The sequence below is a fragment of the Rhinolophus sinicus genome, linkage group LG14 (assembly GCF_036562045.2).
Source record: "Rhinolophus sinicus isolate RSC01 linkage group LG14, ASM3656204v1, whole genome shotgun sequence".
Lineage (NCBI taxonomy): Eukaryota > Metazoa > Chordata > Mammalia > Chiroptera > Rhinolophidae > Rhinolophus > Rhinolophus sinicus.
The window spans coordinates 156,081-177,519 of NC_133763.1; the positions used below are offsets into that span (position 1 = coordinate 156,081).

Sequence of the window (21,439 nt, forward strand, 5' to 3'; positions counted from 1 at the left end):
AGGAAAAGCCAGAGCTACGATGGCTCCTCACTTCACAGGCATAAATTCCACCTTCCTGCCAAATGTAAATGCCAGTGTCACCCATTTCACGAGGGTCTGGACGTGCCATGAATGTGCCTAAAACTCCTCCTGGGACAAGAAGCTGACATTGTATGTGTCAACATCTTGAGTTCTCCCCTTTTCCGTGTTATTCTTCATAAGGAGATCTAAAAGGTAAGTGACTAATTAACAGAAACTGTAGATTTTTGGTCTTACCATTTTTGTCTGCTCTCCTCAGTATCTGGAAAAGAAAAAGGAAACATTTTATCACCATTTTTTGTAAGTAATGCAGTAAGCATTATACTGACACATAATTTACCCATTATTATATAAAAGAATTTCCAATTAGAAATGAAGGTTTCCCAATTGAGATCTGTCTTCATAATAGTCAAAACCTGGAAACCGCCCAGATGCCCACAAACCAGTGAAGGGGCACACAGTGGTGGGAGTGCCCACACGTGGTGGGCACCGTGAGAGCTGGAATGGAACCTGCTCCTGACACACAGCGACTGGGATGGGCCACCAAATAACTGTCCTAAGCAAGAAACCAGACACAAAAGAATATCGGCCATACGATTCCATGTCTACAAAATTCTAGAAAATGCAAAGCAATCTACAGCGACAGCAACAGATGAGGGTGGCGCAGGCCATGGGGAAACTCTCTGGAGTGGCAGATCCATTTCTTATCTTGATTGTGATAATGGCTTCGTGGGCGTAAAATATGTAAAAACTCATTAACTTTCACTTTCAATATGTGCGATTTACTGTAAGTCAATCATATCTCAGTAGAACTGGGGATGAACAGAAAGTAAAAGAGAAAAACCAACTGTGGGTAAATAGGTGTCCATACTGTAAGAACTTCTGTGCATTATATTTTCTTGAACTGATTTTAAATTCTCTTTGGTGGCTATAAACCACTTAGTAATCCAGCATCTTTGGTAATGATTTCTAATTTGCTTCTGAGACAGCCATCACTCCTCCACTTGGGGCCTATGAGCCCCAGGGCTGGGCAGAGCCATTGGGCCTGGCAGACATGGGTCACATCTCCTGGCCACAGTGACTACTCAGCCCCGAGCACAGTGAGCCAGTGAGTGACAGGCCCAAATGACAGTTCTGTCTGAGCTGCCAAGAGAGATACACTTTCTCTTTTGCTGACTTAGAATGTAGGAGGAGACAGGTGAGGAATTGCTGTCAGCCTTTCTGCTGTTGCATAAGTCATGGCAGAACTGTGTCACCCAAAAGCAAGTGTTGAAGTCCTCGCCCCCAGGAACTGTGCCTGTGACCTTGCTTGGAAACAGGCTTTGCTGATGTAATCAAAGTCAGATAAGGTCTTACTGAATTGGGGTGGGTCCTAATCCCAGTGACTGGTGACATAAGAAGAGACTCAGAGATGCAGACACAGAGAAGAAAGCCCCCCCATGTGATGTTGGAGGCAGGTAGGGAGGGGTGCAGCTGACAGACAATGGAAGGGAGGACTGACGGCCAATCCCAGAGTCAGGAGAGGCACAGATTTTCCCCTGGGGTCCCCCCACACCTTCATCTCACCTCTCTAGCCTCCAGAACGGAGAGGATGCCACCTGCACGGAGTACGTTACTACAGCAGACCCAGACATTCATACAACATACGTCCTGGAAACAAACAACATTCGAGGACGCAGTATGCAGACCCTGAGAGAAACTGAATCCTGATGACAAGCTCTGCCTTGACCAAGCCGTCAGACTTTTCATTACAGGAAGCTACACATTATTACTTTTGTAAAATCTCAAGATAGTTTGGGTTACTTTTCTATTAGAAACAATCAAATGAGCCCTGATACTGTATACTGATAGAAAAAATGTGGGTAACATCTTACACAGTTACGAGGTCGGACAATTAAGTTCGCGAACTTGTTGCTAACCTTTTCTGATACCAGAGGGATTATTCATTATGAATTTGTACCAACTGGACAAACAGTAACCAAGTTTACTATTTATAAGTGCTGAAAAGGCTGCGTGAAAAACTTAGACGACCTGAACTTTTCGCCAACAATTCATGGCTCTTGCATCACGACAATGCACCAGCTCACATGGCACTGTCTGTGAGGGAGTTTTTAGCCAGCAAACAAATAACTGTATTGGAACACCCTCCCTAACTCACCTGATCTGGCCCCCAATGACTTCTTTCTTTACCCGAAGATAAAGGAAATATGGAAAGGAAGACATTTTGATGACATTCAGGACATCAAGGATGATATGATGACAGCTCTGATGGCCATTCCAGAAAAAGAGTTCCCAAATTGCTTTGAAGGGTGGACTAGGCGCTGGCGTCGGTGCATAGCTTCCCAAGGGGAGGACTTCGAAGGTGACCATAGTGATATTCAGCAGTGAGGTATGTAGCACTTTTTCTAGAATGAGTTCGCGAATTTAATTGTCAGACCTCGTATGTCACATACAGACACACAGGAAGTGCCCGTTGATCATACTGAGGAGACACCTGAATCGCCTGAAAGGGGCCCCGGGACCTCTTGTCCAGAGCGGCACGTAGCTGTGCTTAAGTAACCAGAGCCACTCTGGTTCGGAGGTCGTCGCTTCCGGTGACAAGCTTGAAACATGAGTGACAGCTGTTATTCTGACAGGGTTTCCTGCCTTCTGCTTTCTGGTACAGAAACATCAGTCTCCTTTCCTTCTGTTGACTTCATAGACGTGAAGTACGCATAAGTCTCATCAGGTTACAATGTGTTTTTATGATAAAATATTGACATTATTACTAAAAATCTCACCTATAAAAATTTTCCAACAACAGGTATGTATCAGTTGTGTGCCTAAGAAGTTGGTCCCCTTTTATACCAAACATATGTAGTTATTGCAAGATGACTGCTTTCAATACCAAGAGCTTCTACCTAGGAGCAGAATGAGACACAAATTCTTTCTACCCCACAGAGGTAATTTCTAGAGATTTGGGGCGGGTCCATCTCTCCATCATAACTAGCTTCTTCCTCTTCTCTGAAACTAGGAAGCCCAGCAGAGTCAGGGAGATAAGCAGTGCAGGAACCTTCTGACATTTGATAAAACTTTATGATTCTATTTCAAGCTCTACTGTGTCCTTATGAGTTTGAAATGACTAGGAGAGGATAACCACACACCAGAGACCTGGACCCAGGACGTCCATCATCTCATCTCATAAAGAATGGTCTTCAGGGGTGGATGGGTGGCTCATTTGGTTAGAGCGTGAGCTCTGGGCAACGGGGCTGCTGGTTGGATTCCCACCTGGGCCTGCGAGCTGTGCCCTCCACAACTAGAATGAAGTCAATGAGCTGCCGCTCAGCTCCCGGGTGGCCAGACGGCACAGTTGGTTGGAGCGCGGGCTCTCAACCTCAAGGTTGCCAGTTCGACTCCCGCAAGTCATTGTTAGTTTCTGTGGCCCCTGCAACTAACAACCGCAACTGGACCTCGAGCTGAGCTGCACCCTCCATAAATAAGATTGAAAGGACAATAACTTGACTTGGAAAAGTCCCGGAAGTGCACACTGTTCCCCAATAAAGTCCTGTTCCCCTTCCCCAATAAAATCTTTAAAATAATGATCTTCAATAGCATTCAGCTCCTTAGAGATGAAATTAAGACATTGTTAAGATAATGCTTTGTAATTAAACATGAACAGAACTATTTCTGCTGCAAATCCTGCCTCTGAGCCCACAAACACACAGAAAACGCCCTGCAGATGAGAACTGCACTCGTTGCATCACACTACCACAGCAACCTAATCAGCTCATCTTACTGGCTGCTGTCACAAAACACATAGCACACAGATAAAAACATTATGGTCAGAAATAAAACTTAAAGGCTATGTTTTTGCAACAATTTAAGGATTTTCAAATAGCATCTTTTACCCCAGAAGTTATTTTTGGATGGTCTTGATTGAAATTCCTCATTTCTCATTTGACGTTATTAAAGGCAGGTGTTAAAATACAAATGTTACCTTGGAGGCATAGAAAATGGACACAACCACCATTACTGAGCCAGTGCTTGCTCAGGGCCTTCTACCACGTACCAGGAGAGAATCAGCAATGGAGCTAACAGGTCAGCCACTCAGTGGACTCCTGGAAAGTGAGTAAAGGTGAAGCGGGGAAGGGAAAGGTGAAGCTCAACCAGGAGGGCAGACCTAGGTGAGTCTGGGTGTATGGGGCTCGGTACCCAGCAGGTGGCTTTCCACCATGCCACCAGTCACCATGACACAGGGCGTGGGAAGCAGGCACTGAGAGATGGACGCAGAAACGCAGTCAACACATACGGTCTCATCGTCCCCATTCGCCCAGGTTAGGCCTTGTGTGGGGAAAGTTTCCAATGTGTGCTGACAGCGACACGATGTCTTCGTTATTTCTGCTGGTTCCTGAAACCAGCACAGTGATATCTGCCTTGCCAATTAGGGGAGACAATGGTGGGGTTAGTGGCCATTCTCCCTACTGGACGATCTCACAAATCATCAGCTGTGTCCTCTGCCAGACAGGGGGCCGGAACAGAATCAGTCACAGAACCACTGAATCTGGAAAACCGTTACTGCTCTGACAGAGCTCGGTCCGTGTCAGCTCTCACGCAGATAGGACCGTACACAGGCTTTGGGGTTAGGTATATTTGCAAGGAGAAACTGTGGCTCATTTTCACCCAGTCCCTGACTGCCAGGCGCTGTCTTTTGCTCACGGTGTACATGTGGGCTTGCTTGTTTGCAGGGAGGAACCGAAGACAAACGGTGAAGTCATCTCTCCTTTGCAACCTTCCACCCCACTTCTGCCTCACCACTTCCCTTCCAGTTAAAACCCAAGCTGGGAGAACTGGAAGAAGACAGTGGCGTCACCAGAGTAAAGTTGCAACAAACTTCATTTGGGAATTATCTTGCTTTTGGGGGTGAGGTGAAGGTTTGCTTTTCTCCCTTTGCACAGCAGTCTAGTTAATTAGTGGAACAGAGGGTCCCTGCTACACGGACTTGTTCTCTGTCCCCTGGAATGCAGCCACCTGGGAGAAGACAGTCACTGGTGTCACAGGAAGACGGCCACGCAGCCCGTGCAGCTGCACATATGCTGTGCACACACACAACCCCCGTCAGCACACGCGTGTCCCTGACACCAGCCCTGGGTTCCCAAGCCCTGGCAGGTAACAGGAGCACTTAGGATGAGCTGCCACTCCATTCTGCCAGGTTTTGGAAAGAAAACCATACAAGTTAGATTCATACAGAAACAGCCTTTGTATTCATTTGTGGACTCGATCACTGTTGCTTATGCATCCACACGCTGACAGCTCCGGTTTATGTAACTCATTTCCTTTTTCCTCGAGGTTCTGTCCAATGGACTCTTATTCGCAGTAACCTTTGCATTAAGTATCGAACCCACTATTATTGCTGACTTGGAGATAGGGAAAATGAAACAAAAGCCAACAGTTATGGTAAATCCCTCTGAGTTTCGGACCTGTGGCTGGTCTCTAAGCAGCTGGACATGTCCCGTCATATCATTCACAGTGTCCTCAACAGCGGTTTGAATAATTTCTTAGTGGATTGACTGTTCCAGCAGCATTGGAATATAAACACTGGAAATCAAAAAGTTTTCCACAAATTTGGAAATCAGTCTCTGTGATGCAGAAGCTTCTAATTGGTTTCACTTCTGTTCCTCTTTGGAACAGGAATTTTCATCACCTACTTATTATAATCTGAACAGAATTCAAAAGGCAATCTTTCTTAGCATTGCTACTAGAATATATTAAAACTAATTAAATAAAATTATGTATTTATATTTCACATTTTAGTTTTTGCTAGAAGCAATATGGTCTGGAAATGAATAATTCAAAAATCCCTAAGTAACAAATCATTTTTCATGTCACATATTTCACCAGAGCAATAGATTTTTCACAAAATAACTTGGAGGAAAGTGTAAACAAAATCTTTTCTATTTGAAATAAAATCCAGTGCCTTTTTTGTGTGTGACTCTTGCGTTTTACAAGCAGGTCAGCACCTCACATGGCATCAGTTTTACACCATTACTGTTCAATTCTAGGAGGAGAACTAAGAAGACAAGGGTGGCCTATTTACACATACAAGCTCCTTCATGGCAAGGACTCACTGCTGCTCATTTACTGAGCCTGGGAACAATCGCGTATACATAGTAATTAAGGAGATTTCAATCTTCTCTCTTCCTTTGTTTAAAGTAGCAGTTTGAACAGGTGGGCCTAGGTTGGCATGTGAGCCAAAGAGGATGACTTTCCACCTACATGGCTTCAATCCATCATCAGCACAGTGGCACCAGGACTGTGCCAAGGCACAGGATGCACTTGATACCCAGGGGACAGAGTGAAGGCCAGGACAGAATGAATGGAGGGCCCGCTCGCCCTCTGTGAGTCAACCAACCTCATGACAGCTGAGCTGTGGCCCTCATGACCGACATTACTTGGGGGAGCCCTGACTCTATCCTTGAGGATATCCTCAGATGTGTTGTGTGCCTCGTCCTGTTGGTCCTGAACAGCAGGACTGCAGAGGAATGGAGCAGCAGTGAGACACAGGCCCCAATAGCATCACCTGATTGCCCCCAAGCCACACAGAGATGAGTGCTCTGAGGCTAGGACCCTACTGTCTTACCATCCCACATCCTACAAGCGAACACTTCGGGTTCGGTGGGAAGAGGAGGGCCAACCTTCAATGCCTGGACCCCCAGCTGGAAGCGCAGGGTGATGAGGGGAGAAGGCTGCCAGGAGGCCCAGTGGAACCTTACGAATATCATTTTCCTTAGACCAGGACTAATTACTTATGCGGGCCAATTAAAACATGCCAGCTGACCCCTTCAAAATAAACCGGGAGGTCTCCTCCTCCCTCCCATTATCTCCATCATCTCTGCCTCCACAGTAGGATACGAACAATTGGATTTCCTGCTATTTTCATCTCTCCACAAACACATGTACTTGGCCTCTGGCCCCTGACCTGGATCCTAACAAGAAATGAGGACACAGAGAAGGGCAGAGGAGAGAGCACGCAGCACTCCTCAATGCTCTGCCTATTTTCCATCTGCCTAAAAATGAAGCAGCCAGAATTGTCCTCCACTGAGCCAGAAACTACCTGGGGGGACAGCATGATTGTGACAACTGAGGGGCTGAGAGAGCAAGGAGGGTGGGGGGGTGGGAGAAAGAGAGACTGAGCCTGCAGGCAACTGAGGGATTGGAAACCGCCAATCCTTAAGGCAGAGAAAAGAGCTGGGCAACAGGGTGGATAAAGAACAGAAACAGCAGGAAGGGAGAGTAAAGCAAAATTGAGAAACAAATAATAAAAAACCTCCAATAGAGCTAGGAACCACAGCATGAGGACAGCAAAACAGCGGAGAACAGAAAAGAAAGCATGAGAGAGACCAACCACTGTCAGAGAAATGGAGGGAGCCAGGGACAGGACCAAAGGGAGACCGGCAGGTGCGGAACGACGAAGATAATCACGACTTGCACAGGTGCCTGGAGAATACAGGTTTGAAAACGCAATGGGAGGGGCAGGGAAGGGTCATCATGAAAGAGAGACTGACCACCGCTCACAAAGGAAAACAAGTGTTGTCAAAGTGTCCCCGAGGGGGCCGGGGAGGCGGTGTGTCTGCCAGATTTCCCGTGTGTCGCCTTGGGGCGGCAAGGTGGGGGCTGCGCACCCACACCCGAGGCTCGTGGGGTCACTGGCCCTGCCCTCTTCCAACGCCCGGCTCACCCAATGGAGACTGCGCTTACAAATCGGAGCCGCCGAAACCCAGCCTGTTGGGACACGTGAGTTGCGCCCTTCGGCCGGCTGCAGCCCTGCTGCCGGGCTGGGACAGCCCCTCACAAGCTGGGGGGCAGGCACTGCTCCGGCGTGTCCCGGGCCCGGGGCGGGGGGGGGGGGGGGGAGGCAGGAGGCGGCGGTTCTGCTCAGCACCCGGGAGGTAGGAGGCTGGGGGCCCCGACCCAGCGCCTTCCGCCTGCACTTACGTCCAGGAAGATCGACATGCCCTTGGACAGCTGCAAGGCAGAGCTGAGCTCCTCCGAGGAGTCGCCGGAGGACGGCGGCGTCCCGCGGGCATCCTCCGTGCTCCCCGGGGCACCCTCCATCCTTGCAGCCCTGCCGCCCTCGCCGGTCTGCGGCTGCGGTCCGCTCGCAGAGCGTCGCTCGCGTCTCTCGGGCTGTGTCCCCGCCCCAGCTCCCGCCCCGCGCTCCCGGCGCCCCGACTCGCGCCCGCCCCCGCCTCGCTCGGGCTCCGTGTCCCCGCCAGTCCCTCTCCGGCTCCCGGTCCCCCGCCCCCGCGCTCTGACTCGGGGCCCCCCCAGCTCGGGTTCCCTCCCTGCGCTCAGCAGCGCGCTGTGCCCCTCACCCGGAGCACATCGGACCCGCGTGGCCGGACATGACCGCGAGGCCCCTGCCCATCCACGACAGCCCCACGTGCCTCGAGGGAGGAGGCGGCACAGACAGAGGGGGACAGATGGAAGAGGGTTTATCCCGAGCAGCCAAAGCGCCGAGTAAAAACGCCCCCAGCTTAAAAGCAAAGTTGGCAAAAGCTGCATTTCATCCCTGGGACCTGACTGCCCCACCGTCCCCAAAAGCGGCTGGTTCCTGAATCCTGTCACTTAATGAGGGGCTCAGTGAGCAGGTGGTGAAACAACTCAGTTCCGGCCTCTTGGGGGCCTGGGTTCCAAACCTGCCCTCCTTACTTTGTTATCTTGTGATCTAGCAAGTTACCTTTAAGCCTGTTTTCCTCACCAGTAAAACGGTCCCAATGCGGGGGGCTTCGCTCAGAGGGTTCTTCCCTTCAATGCATTAGTGCCATGGCTGGAGGCCGGTGCTGTGGACTCTGCAGAGGAAGCGCCAACATCGCTGGGGGTGTGGGGGTGTGGGGGTGACGTGTGAGATGGTCAGGTGGTGCTCCAGCAAGAAGTTCCTGAAGTCACCATGAAAGGGGCAGTCCCTGGCCATGCTTTAGAATTTAATCAGAGTAATTAGTCAGTATCTGATGGCTTCCACAGGGCTACAGAAACCATCACCTCACCTTTGGTCAGGAGAAACAGCCACTGTTTACTGAGCATCTATAATGTATGCGATGCACACCAGCAGCTATGGTGGTGACACCCCCCTGGACATCTGGGGGCCAGACAGGCCGCGGACCTCGGTGCCTGTGAGAACTGGTGGCGGGGGGCCAGATCTGATGCTGTGGTTTCCCGAGAAATGAGACAGGTCCCCAAACAGCCACAGCGCAGGAAGAATGGGAGTGCATTAGGCACAGAAAGAGTGCTGGGGGTTCTTAGGAGGGACAGTTTATGATCTGACGACTGATGGGACCAAGAGGGCTTGACACCGAGGTGGCATCTGAGGTGGAGCCGAACAGTTGGTAGGTCCTGCTCAGCTGTCAGACAGCGAAGGGAACAGCATGAGCAAAAGGTACAGCAAAGCAGAGGGAGTCTGTCCTTGCGCCACTGGGCATGTTCCTATCTCACAGCAGCCCAGTCCCCACCCCAGGGGTCCTGAATGGGCTGGGAAACTCAGCCCCTCCCACCCGTGATTCATAGACAGGACACACAGGGGATCCAGGCAGCGAGGCGAGGCCAGGAGGCACGTGGGCACAAAAGGACGGAAGGACAGGCTACCTTACACCTGTACGGCCCCCAGGGTGACCGCCTTCTTCACTGCTGCACCCAGTGTCTCCCTCCCACACCCCAGGCCCAGCCCTGCCTGCATGCTGGAACGACCAGGGTGTATGGCTAGGCCATGTGCCCCGAGGCTAGCTGTGCAAAAGGCCCCACAATTCCTCTTTGTCAGCAGAGTATTTGCCCCTGGATGCCCGGACTCCCCGTGGGAAACCTGATGCCCTGGCCCCTGCATGCTCTGAGGAAGCCCGAGCTACACGGAGAAGCGTGTGCAGGCACCCCGGCCACCAGCAGGGCCGAGCCTGAGTCCTCCCAGCACAAGCAGCAGAGTTGTGAGCACAGACACCTGTAGACAACAGCAGCACCTGGCTGTCTGCCACGCCCAGCCATCTTTGTCATCTCTGCCAGGCCCCCAAACATCAGAGACACACTGTCATTCTGTCCCCTTCTGAATTCTGGAGCCACGAATACGGCCCTATGACACGACATCGCTGTTTCATAATGGTAAGTCTCGGAGTGGTTGGTTTTACAGCGGTAGACAACCAAAATAAGGGTGCACATTCCATGAGCATGCAGTGGGCCCTGGGCAGCAGTGTTCTCAAACCCTTCCCAGGTAACGTAAGCACCACTGAGCTGGTCTACACTGTGCGTACAGGACAGCAGAACAGTCCATCGGAAGACAGGCAGAGGCTACCGGGTGCAGACGCCTACGTCCAAGGTGCCGTGTGGGACTCCACTGGGTGAGGAGATGGAGACGTCACACTCAGCCAGGGCAGACTGCCTGGAGCTGTGCTTCAGGAGTATCGATCTGCCATCTCTGTGTGCTTTTCCCCGATTAACTGCAAATCTCCTGATCTGAACTGCTGGAGTAGGCGCTTCCGTCGATGCTGCTCATCAAAACACACAGCCACTTAAAACCAGACTGGCCAACTCATCACACGGATAGTAGTCATTCATTCAGTCACTCAGTCACTGAAGGAGCAGGATCAGAAAGAGGAGGAGGGGCGTCCTGGCCATGAACATCAAGCTTAGAAAATACAGTATCATTTGTTCTTGCCACCAGAGAGTGGATGGAATAGATTTTTCTGCAACAAGCACAGCATAAGTCTGGTCCCTGTAACTGTCCTGAAAGTGGTCATATTTTTATGCCAACCTCACGGTGACAAGAGCAGGTAATAAAGACGACGATCTCTGATTATAAATGAGAACGGGAATAATCAGTAGTCACCACTCAAAACCAGGGGCTGTTTGTAGCAAGTCAGTAAAAGCGCTCCTTTCACCTTTGCTGACTGAAATGACAATGTCTGTAGCTGGGGCTTTGCTTATTTCCTGGTTATTAGACAACCACCTAGTCATTAATTCTTCCCCGCTTTCAGCATAGCACCAGGGTACCACAGCTGACTTTTCTATGTAATGGAGACAGGACGCTCGGGGAGGCTCCATGGCCACAGACGGCGATTAGATCCCCGTTCACAGCCAAATCCAACAGGCTCTGCAGGGTGGCAACCAACCTCCTGCAGGTTCTCTTTTACTGTAGACAGCGTGCATTCTGAACAGCTGTTTTCTCTCAGTATCTCCCTGGAACGCAGAAGCCGTGCGGCCCATGTATTATCAGACACAGCTGGGAGACGGCCGGCTAGGGAGGAAGTGCATCTTCTTCCCAAGAGCCCAGAAAAGGAAAGCAGCATAATTCTCGATTCCAGCTCTCAGGTTTTGATAAGACTTTGACAGGAAGCTATTCAAGCATTTCAGAAGCTGACAACTGTGTGGGAATGTGCTGCCTGCAATCCCTCTCTGCTCGTGGGGGAACTGTGACCTCAGCCACTTCAGACAGCCAGGAATCTACCTGGTTTCCGTGTGTACAATCCTACAGCAGGCTCTCCTGTGGAGCCGTGACTCACCACCGCTCCCGGCAGGTGAGTGGACCCTTCCACTGCTTTGGTGCCTAAGCCTCAAGCCTCCCACCTCATCTAGGGACGTGTCCCCCAGGAGGGGTCCTGATCAGGGCAGGGGCACCTCCTCTGGGGGTGGCTCGAGGAGAGAGGGACCAAGGCTCAACGGAAAGGCGACTCTAAATTTGGATCAAGACCCCTGAAGGGAACTTGATTAATGGCAGCTGCAAAAGCAGCGTAGTGTCGAGGGGACACCACGCCAGTGGGCCCTGAAGTCCACAGTGTGATGGGGGCTGCGGCTGGGACTTCGGCAGCCTTGCCCTCCAAACTTCATCTCCAGCCTCCTGTCCACTTCCCGAGCGACCTGGCATCCTTCCCCAATTTCCTTTTCTGTTTTCCCTCAGTCAGGTTCTGTGTGTGAGGGTACATCTCATTCTGTTCTCTTAGCAAATTTCAATCACGTAACACAGTATTGTCCACTATACTCACCTCGTTCTGCGTCCGATCCTCAGACTTTATTCATCTACAGCTGAAAGCCTGTATCCTTTATGAGCTCTCCCTGTTTCTCCCTCACCCCCAGCCCCTGGCAACCACTTTTCTGCTTTCTGCTTCTATGAGTTCGACATTTTTTTTTAAAGATCCCTCCTGTCAGTGATGCCGTGCAGTATTTGTCTTCTGTCCGGTTTATTTCACTTAGCGCAGCTACGCTATCACGGAGGGGGGCGTTCTTTCTTTCTCATGGCGAACACCATTGCTGTAGGTCTACACCACATTCTTTTATCCACTCAGCCACTGCCGACCAGCGTTCCACGTCCAGGCTACTGTGAACAACACTGTAATGAACGGGGGGTGGCGAGGGGGGGCAGCTCTCTTCCACACCCGGTTCTCATTTCCTCTGGATAAATACCCAGAAATGGGATGGCTGGACCGCACAGTAGTTCTATTTTCAGTTTTTGAGGAACCGCCATAGCTTAGCATCTCAGGGCCACACTGAGGCATGTTACTGAGCCTCTATTTTCTTAGCTTAGAGGAGGTCAGGTTAAAGAATACATGCACAACACTCACATGACACCGTGCGCGTAAGTAACGGCACAGAAGCGTGGCTTCCGTCACCACCCGCACGGCTCCTGGCGCTGCCCTTGGCACTCTGCCCAGAACACACAGACTCGGTAACCCGCCTGCCGGCCACTTGGTTGGGTTTTAAGAATCAGCCCAGACATTCCCCCCGCCCCCCGCCACCCCTGGAGCTGCACTGGGTTCCCCCTCCTCCTTTCCATAGCACCCCCCACACCCTTCCATGTGCCTTAGCAGTGTTTTACAAGTAATTTTTTAGAATTCTCTCTGGAGGCCTGTCTGAACTCTCAGATGCTAGAGAGTACACACTGTAGTTCTCCTCTATGTCTTGCCTGGTAAATTGCTAGACACATGGTAGATACTCAATAAATGTGGAATGAATGAACAACAGAAGGAAAGATTTATAAAACAGATTTATAAATAAATCTTATACAGAATATAGGAATCAGAGAAAGAGAATGAAGAATGTTAGCTCCTTCCTTGTCATAACATGCAATTACATGGATTGATGATAAAAAGACAGAGCGGAGGGGCCCGGAGAGCTGCAGGGAGAGCTGTTCTCAGGGCTGGGTCCCTGGCAGACTAAGCGTGTGCTCAGGGAACCTCAGCAGGGGCTCCCCCACCCCCAGAAGAGAGAACGTAAGCTTTGATGAACTTAGATACCATTTCACAAACATAAAATAGAGGAAACAGTTATTATAATTTTAATAAGCATCTACATTTTTTAAAACATCAGACTTGTAAGGAGGTGGGAGAGGCGATCTGACAGCTCTGTGTACATGACCCAGGGGTCTTATTCAGGCCCTAGAAAGAAGCGGCATCCCGTTCTGACTGGCCTCTTCATACAAATGTGGACATCTAGGGACCTCACAGACTTCTGGGGATGGGTCACCAATCCCTGGGGCTGACGTGAGGGAGTGCAGTGGGGGTGGGGAGGGTACAGAGGGAGTCCAATAAGGGAGCAGTCCTGAGCACCTGACATGGCGTCATCCCTTGGGACATCCCGTGGGCACATGGTGACGGGACCCACTGCTCCTGCTATTTGCCAGCCAACAAGACAAAGCCCTGCAACTGTGGCACATGCTTCCTCAGGATGTGACCCATGCCCTAAATCTACCTGCATTACATGCTCTTGTGTCCCCAGTACAGAGGACACAAGGGCCTGGGAACCAAGGTGCAGAAGTACAAGTGGCCCCAGTCACCATCATCCCCAGCGACCTTCTTGGGGAATTTGTGTTTCCCGCCTCTGTAAGGAGGCTCTGTGGGAATAGAGACCCTGGTTCCCAGAAAGGGAATACTTCTGCCAAAGGACAGGGCAAGTCTCACTAAACAAAAAGCTATGGCTGCCACCTGTTTCCTTGGGATCATGGTTCCAACAGGCTAGCAGACGAACGAATGAAACGCCAAGTAATCATCACGAGGAGGTAGGACTGGTGTTATACGAGAGGCAAGGAGAAATGCACTTGGCACACACGGTGGCCACCGGGCAGCTCCAGGAACACTCCGTGCCCGGGTTTAACTGGAACGGGCCAATACAACACTGCTAAGGGCCTGGTAAGTCATCAGGGCTGGGTCCACCAGCGGGCGAGCCACCTAGAGCAGCAGAAGTGTGAGCTGAGGGGGAGAGGAGCAGACACCAGTGGGACAGGACGGTGGGAACGGGTTTCAGTTGCTTCTTCTGGACCCAAGGCAGTAGTAGGGCTGTAGTTTGTCTCACTAAGCCTCTTCTGCTTTATCCAGAAATTGTGACCAAACTGAAGCCAGAAAAAGGTGAGGGTACAAGAAAACTCAACGCAAGAAGTAGGCAGAGTTGAGTGGTGTGAGGTGCGCCAGGGCCCAGAGTGGTGCTCTGCCTGATGCCCTGAGCCGGACCCGTGTGCCCATCTCCCAGGTGCTGCAGAAGCTGGCTGCTGATAGGCGTCTTCTGCAAGGCCGATGGGGGCCTCCTCACCTAGAGATGCCCACCATGGACCTGGTCCCTCTTTGAGGGTGGCTCATATCCAACGACTGACTCACATGAGCACACACCAGCCTCGCCCCCTTCCTGTGGAACAAGAACTGCACTCCAGCCCCTGTACTGCCGGAATCTCTCCCTCCCTGAGTGGTTTCTCCTGAGCACATCCTCTCTACACACCATTGGCATAAGTGTCCCCTTGTATCTGGGGAACCTTGCAGAAGACAACACACAAGCGTACTTTTCACAGTGTTACTAGACCAGCAGTCAGTGCTAGACTAGCAGATGACTGCATGCTGAACCTCAGATTCCGAGCTTGGGGAGCTAAATTCTTCTCAGACTGCGCTTGAGATGGTGCTAGAGACGAGAACGGGCTGAAAATGAAGGGCAGATGTGGCAGTGGGAAGTGTCGCTAGCTGTGAGGAGCAGACGGATACAAACACTGGGGGCTGCACCACAAGTTCAAGGCGGTCCACTTCTGCTGTGCAGCCAGGCGTTAATCGCAGGCTGGACAGCGTGAGAAGGACGCAACAGCAGCTGCGTGGGGTGGACGGCCCTCCGGAGACCAGTTCCATGTCTGGGCCAAAGAGCTCAAGGTGGGTTCACTGTGTTTTGTAACGAGATCACACCACCCGCGTAATCCCACTGCATCCAGCCAGGCGATGCCTCACCACTGGGGACATCAGCCCAGTGACAGGTTTCTAGAAATGGTGTTAAATACACATCTGCTTAGTCAATGAACGAACCCAACTACCCTCAGTCACCGTGTGTGTGTGTGTGTGTGTGTGTGAAAGGCCGGGAGCCTGCTGCCCAGGCTGCATGACACCCAGAAAGCATCCTGAGTCCCGCTCGCTCGGGCAGGCAGAGGACACTCACCTCTTTCCAAAGCATATGGCGAAGGTTAATTAGTTAATTTCCTACAATTGTTCAGGGATAAAAATTGCTTTATAAGAATTAAGGACAGCTCGCTTTGTGCGTGCCATTCCTTCATACCTCTGAAGTCGAATGGAACTTGTTTATTGCTATAAGGAATAGTTACGGGAGTTGATATTGCATTTCTTTCTTACACTGTGTAAGGTGATTTTGCCGCTCAGGTCTTGTGCATCACACCACAAAGACGGGATCAGCGCTAAGTACTACTTGTTTGGGGCTCATTCAAGCCTGCAGACAAAGCCCATTCTCATTTAAAATGTGTAAAATGGAGCAGAGCTCACAGTCTTCCTCTACTGCATACCAGCTAGGAGGCTTGGGAAAATCAGCCAAACTCTGTGCCACAGTTTCCTCATCTGTCAGGAGGACACACCCCGGAACTAAATGATCCCATTCAGGTATAGACCGAGCAATGCAGGCGCACACTAATTACTGCTCTGTCACTGAGGGTGCAGCTACTAAGTTGAGAGGTCACGACTACTAAATGCGTAACCAAAATACTTGATTTGTGTCTCCCACTGTCCCCTTCAAATACTTTTGTTCAGTAGAAGCATTATTTTCCTGGGCCACTGCACAAGAGCTCCTGGCAAGCCTCCTAATTTTTCTGCTTATTCTTGGGTCACTTATGTCACAACACAATCTGAATTTGGCAATTACTGGGCCATTTCTGGAGTTAGAAATTGCATGTAGACCTTCTTTCCCAGCCAGAGCAGACCATGGCAGGATGGCCTCGGTTGGCTCTGGGGCCCTGGCCTTCAGCCATGAAGCCAGGCTCCCCAGGCTCTGGCCTTGGACCTTCAGGCCTGGAAAAGGTCTCCCACTCACAGGGAGCTGCTTCTTGAGGCCTAGAATCGGGCCCTGCAGGCATGGAATCTGTCCCTCTATATGTGGAATATCATTCAACAAGAACGGATCCGGTCTCCCTGACCCACAAGTGGGGCTCCATACATGGAACCTCCACCTCCAAGCAGGAACATGGTCGCACATGCAGGGAGCCGGGCCTCAGTGTGTGACATCTGTGCTTTCAGGACTGAGTCAGGTCTTCCAGATGTGGTCCTACCTTTCCCGGCATAAACCCTGCTCCTCCATAGGGGGCCCGGCCTGAAAGCCTGACCCCGGCCCTCTAGGCACGCACGCTGGCCCTGCAGGGCTCCACATGGTGGGGAGAGTCATTCCGGGATTGTCCAATGGGAGTGGTGTGCATTTCAGTTATGTTTTCTTAGCTTTGTGTTCTGGTTTTCTTCAGTTACTATGTAAATCAAAAGGAAGGAGAAATTTTCACAGGGAAAGGAATGGTTTCTTTAATCAGGAAAAAAAGAATTATAAATCGCATAGGCTGGTTTCTCATGTAGTCCTTTGAGGAAGAGTCCATGGTCTGGTGTGTAATTTCTCACTGCTATAGCTCTTGTGCCCTCTTCTGGTCTAAATAGAATTCAGCTATTAGAGAATGTCTAGCATCAGTGGTTAGTACCTTAATGTTATTCAGAAACTTTATTCATCTGGTTTATGATTCAAATATCTATTTGCATGTCAAAATAAAAATTTAAGTCAGCAGCCTAAAAATTTAGGATCAGATAAAGCAAGTTTAATGTAGCAGGAAGAGAACATTGAAAAAGCTTGTCAAAAGTAACCTCAGAGATAGATTGAAATAATATATTCTTAAATACATCTACATAATCCTAAAATACAGCATTAATATAGTTCTAAATATTGGTTTAGATACACTATAGAAAAACAGGATTTGGAATAAATTAAATGATGCCAAGTTTTTTAAAAAAGTGGACAGTGGCTGACTGGTCAGATTTAACTTACAAATGTAATATGTATACACACATATATATGTGTGTATATATGTGTCTATATGTATATGACTTGCATTGTTTTCTAAAGAATTTTAATAATTAGTGTCTACATATAAGATATGAAATGTTTAGCATTAAGATTTTATGGCATCTCTTAGAGAATTATAAGATTTGACTACTTTGGGTTAACATTCCCTAAGAGCCACACTGACGGGCCGAATGAGCGCCGAGTTAAATTAAGACTCACCCACATGCAGTCATAAAAAGAAATAAGGACGCTCGTGTGCAACAAAACAAATACACAGAAACATGTATTAGTGAGGTGTTTTTTTAAAAGATTTTATTGGGGAAGGGGAACAGGACTTTATTGGGGAACAGTGTGTACTTCCAGGACTTTTTTCCAAGTCAAGTTGTTGTCCTTTCAGTCTTAGTTGTGGAGGGTGCAGCTCAGCTCCAGGTCCAGTTGCTGTTTTCTAGTTGCAGGGGGCACAGCCCACCATCCCTTGCGGGAGTTGAACCAGCAACCTTGTGGTTGAGAGGATGCGCTCCAACCAACTGAGACATCCGGGAGCTCAGCGGCAGCTCAGCTCAACGTGCCGTGTTCAATTTTAGTTGCAGGGGGCGCTGCCCACCATCCCTTGCGGGACTCGAATTGAACTGGCAACCTTGTGGTTGAGAGCCCAATGGCCCATGTTGGAATCGAACCAGCAGCCTTCGGAATTAGGAGCACGGAGTTCCAACTGCCTGAGCCACCGGGACAGCCCTGTATTAGTGAGTTTTAAAAAAACTGCTGAAGACACAGAATACTATACAGAATACTGCAAGGAGCACGCTACCACTGGGTTAAAAGGAAACACTGAAGGCTGCATGTCTCCTGGGACATGCACAGACCAGGTCTGCAAGTGCATGAGGGAGGTTGTTAATACCTGAGGGAAAGGTGTGTGTGTGTGGGCGGCGGGGCAGGACGGAAGAAGATTTGTTCACTTTCTAATTGTTGAATACTGAACTATGTGACTACATCTTCAATAAATAAAAAAAGTAATTTTAAAAATTCAGAACTCCTTAGCTCTCGAAATATGTGTATGTAGTATATGAATGAGTATATAACTCTAGAAACATGAACATATTTCTATAGAGCATTTATTCTTTATAGTATATGTTCATGCGAATATGTAAATATTTCTTCCCCTTCTCATTGAATGTTTTATTCTGATTCCACATTAAATGACTGGGGATATAAACAATCAACCATCTTGCACTTAAAGGTGAAGACATCAACCCTGCAAATCCCTGACACTTGCACTTAATTTCCCGTTCTTTTCCGCACATGTATGCAGTGCTGAGACGCCTTCCATGCCCATAAAATCACTTCACCCAAAGACACATGAGACACCAAATCACTGACTGTACATGTATAAGCTGCTGAGGAACTGAGAGGTGAAAATCCCTACTTGCAAAGACAGATATAATCTGTTTCATAGTTCAATGCGTGATTTTTTTAGCATTCCCTCTATTTGAATGGTATCATTACTATACCTGATTACATAGCACCTCTTTTCTGCATGTGCTACGTTAACACCTAGAAAGCTTCCCGCTCTGACTGATGCTCAAGGGTGTCATACGGAACAATGTTCCCAGTTTCCTGCTGCTGATGTTTAAGCTTTCCCAAACCCTTTTAATGATCGGATGTCAGTTCTGATGAATGGAACTCACATATATCCCAAGGGAAGCGAGCAGCTGCACTGGACCTTCTGTACCCCCTGAGCCAGTCTTATTTCGTACAGACAGACCCAGAAGTTGGACAAAAGTGGGAGCCGTGCACACGGGTACTTTCCAGGTGCCAATGCCAAGTTGGCAGAACAACCTAGACTCTGCCTGGGCAGTGAACCTGAGCAGCAGGCAGGATGACCCAGTCCCAGCGCAAGCTCAGGACGTTACTTGTCAGGACGCAGGGATCTGTTTTGGCAGAAGATTCACAGGACTCCACAGAGAGGAGCAGACAGGAAGAAATGAGGTCAAAGAGTTTTACTGTCACTTAATTCTTTGATCTGTTTGTCCCTTCATAGCAAGGTTGAGGTCTCGATTTTAAATGTTTATTCCTGTCATGTCACAGTTTACTTTTTATTAAAAAAGCATCAAATAAAGAGGCTAGGCAATATTTATCTGAATAGGGTGGTGATTTTTAAAACTACTGAAATGACAGCAATGATAGCCATAGGAGTTTTCTGAACCTTTTAGGTTTGTAGCATATTTTTTCTTGATGAAAACCACAGTATTATCATAACAGGATTTTTTAAATAAGTAACTGTCGAGGGGAAGGGCCCTCATATCGTAACACTTCATATGATCAGTGAGTAGGAGCAGTGAGGCACTGCCAAAGACAGAAGCTCACACAGTTAAATATGTGTACAGTGTCAATCAAAGCTGTAGAGGAGAGATGCAAGCACACAGATACCGTTAAAGTAAGCTGAGCCGTTAAAGATGATTAAACCAGTATCTTTTTCCCACCTTCTACCTAAAGTTTTTCGAGCTTCGAAACCACTACCCAGTAAGCTGTTGCTTTGCACTAGATGGGAAGGAGCCTGGTACTGTCTTGGCCACCTGCACGCTTTCGAAAGCATCAGAGAAGTAATCAGGACCATGGACACCGTGCTGTATCTGGTGGCAGAGTTCTCAGCCCGAAACACAATGCAGTTACCATGGGACCCGCTGTCTGGAACGTCACTGAGCACTCTGGCCACTCACGCTGGCCTTCCTCGCAGACTTCTTTTCCTACCACCAGCCCCCTCTTGACGCTGCTGAAGCCTGGCTCAGTCCTTAGCCCATTTTCTCTTCTCTCTGCCTGCTCAAGCCCAGCTGGCCACACGGCAATCCGACAGCGATGGCTCCTGTTTCCACGGGGTGGGCCTCCACTCTGGGCCTCGCGCCTGCCTGTCTTACTGCCCACGATGGCTCCCCTGCCACAGAAGCACCACACGTCACAGAAGCACCACGTTCACCAGTTTATGAAGCAAGTACTCTGCCAGTCTCCGGTGACTGGTAAAATCAATCCTCCCTCACTGTGTGAGGGGGACATTCGAAATGCTTTCCTCTCAATGACCTCTAACAGCCAATCAATTGTCAGGTCCTAGTAAGTATGTGTAAATTTATCATTTCCTTTCGATTCACTACAACTATGCTAATGCAGACACACACCATGTCTTTCCTGGACCTTTGCAATCTCCTCTTTATGACTCTTCCTCCCTTCATCTTCTATACTTCTTCACCTCTGGCTTTAAATCACTGAATGGATCCTCACCAGTGATAGGGTAGCATCCACATGGCTTTGTCTTTTGAGCTTTATCCCAATTCTTTCCATTTTGCATTTCCTCCTCCACATCCCACGACTTCCAGACTGCCTCGATTTCTCTGTGTGCTCTATGCTCTCCGCCGCCAGCCCTCCCTAGCACGGAGAACATTACTCCACGTCCCGACTCTGCCTGTCCTCTTCCTGCAGAGGACACTGGGGTCTCTGCTCTCTCCCATCGCCCGTTATGTGTACTGCTGTTACGTCTCACACCGCGCTGTTTGCTTGTCTGATTCCCACACATGCTGCCTGGCACAGCACATCTGCTCAATCGCCATCTCCAAAGTATTCCTCTGCTTGACTGTCCGCCCATTACATACACCCCGTTATACAAAGACTGTAGTTGTGTCCAACTCAAAGGCTATGCCAACAAAGCTGGGACATTATAAATTAAGAACCTAAGAAAGGCAGCAGAATTAAGGTTTTAATTCTACCTTCTGCCAAAATTATTTAAAAAAAACCTCAGGCCAAAACATGACATTAGCAAATAACGTTTTTCTCCCGAGGTACTTACATTTCCTCTGAAACAACAAAAGGGTTTGGTGTGGTTACAACATAACTTAGGAAAAATATATCCATTTTATATTCAGAAACTAAAATGACAGAGGCCTGTCTTGTGGTACCTGTCACATGCATACAAGGAAAACACAGCTCCTAAACTGGGTTTAAGGCCTCTGGTAGGTGGGAGGTCATGAAACTGGAACACCAGTGCGGGGACATGTGGCTGTGGCGTCGGGAAAGCCTGACCCAGCCTAGGCAGCAGGATTCATCCCCGACTGCAGCAGCTGCCCAGAATCTGGTCAAA

At 49.3% G+C, this 21,439-nt stretch overlaps 1 protein-coding gene and 1 long non-coding RNA gene across 6 annotated transcripts in view; one reads left to right on the forward strand and one right to left on the reverse strand.

The window, feature by feature from the left end:
- NECAB1 (N-terminal EF-hand calcium binding protein 1) overlaps positions 1-21,439 on the reverse strand; it is a 113,773-nt gene that overhangs the window by 70,799 nt on the left and 21,535 nt on the right. For 2 of the 3 annotated variants that reach the window (XM_019726238.2, XM_019726237.2), the window contains exon 3: positions 256-280. In XM_019726238.2, coding sequence (XP_019581797.1) covers positions 256-280 — 25 coding nt within the window. Of the gene's footprint in view, positions 1-255; positions 281-7,989; positions 8,201-21,439 lie in introns of those variants that run through there. The other variant, XM_019726236.2, reaches the window with a different exon arrangement.
- On the forward strand, positions 6,897-18,246 carry LOC141568545 (uncharacterized). 3 transcript variants are annotated; one of them, XR_012491689.1, is made up of 5 exons: positions 6,897-7,788; positions 9,812-10,140; positions 10,250-11,552; positions 14,494-15,152; positions 17,901-18,246. It is a non-coding gene; the product is annotated as an uncharacterized LOC141568545 (long non-coding RNA). The 3 variants fall into 3 exon arrangements; XR_012491688.1 differs by having other exon boundaries at positions 10,292-11,552; XR_012491690.1 differs by having other exon boundaries at positions 6,897-7,504; positions 10,292-11,552.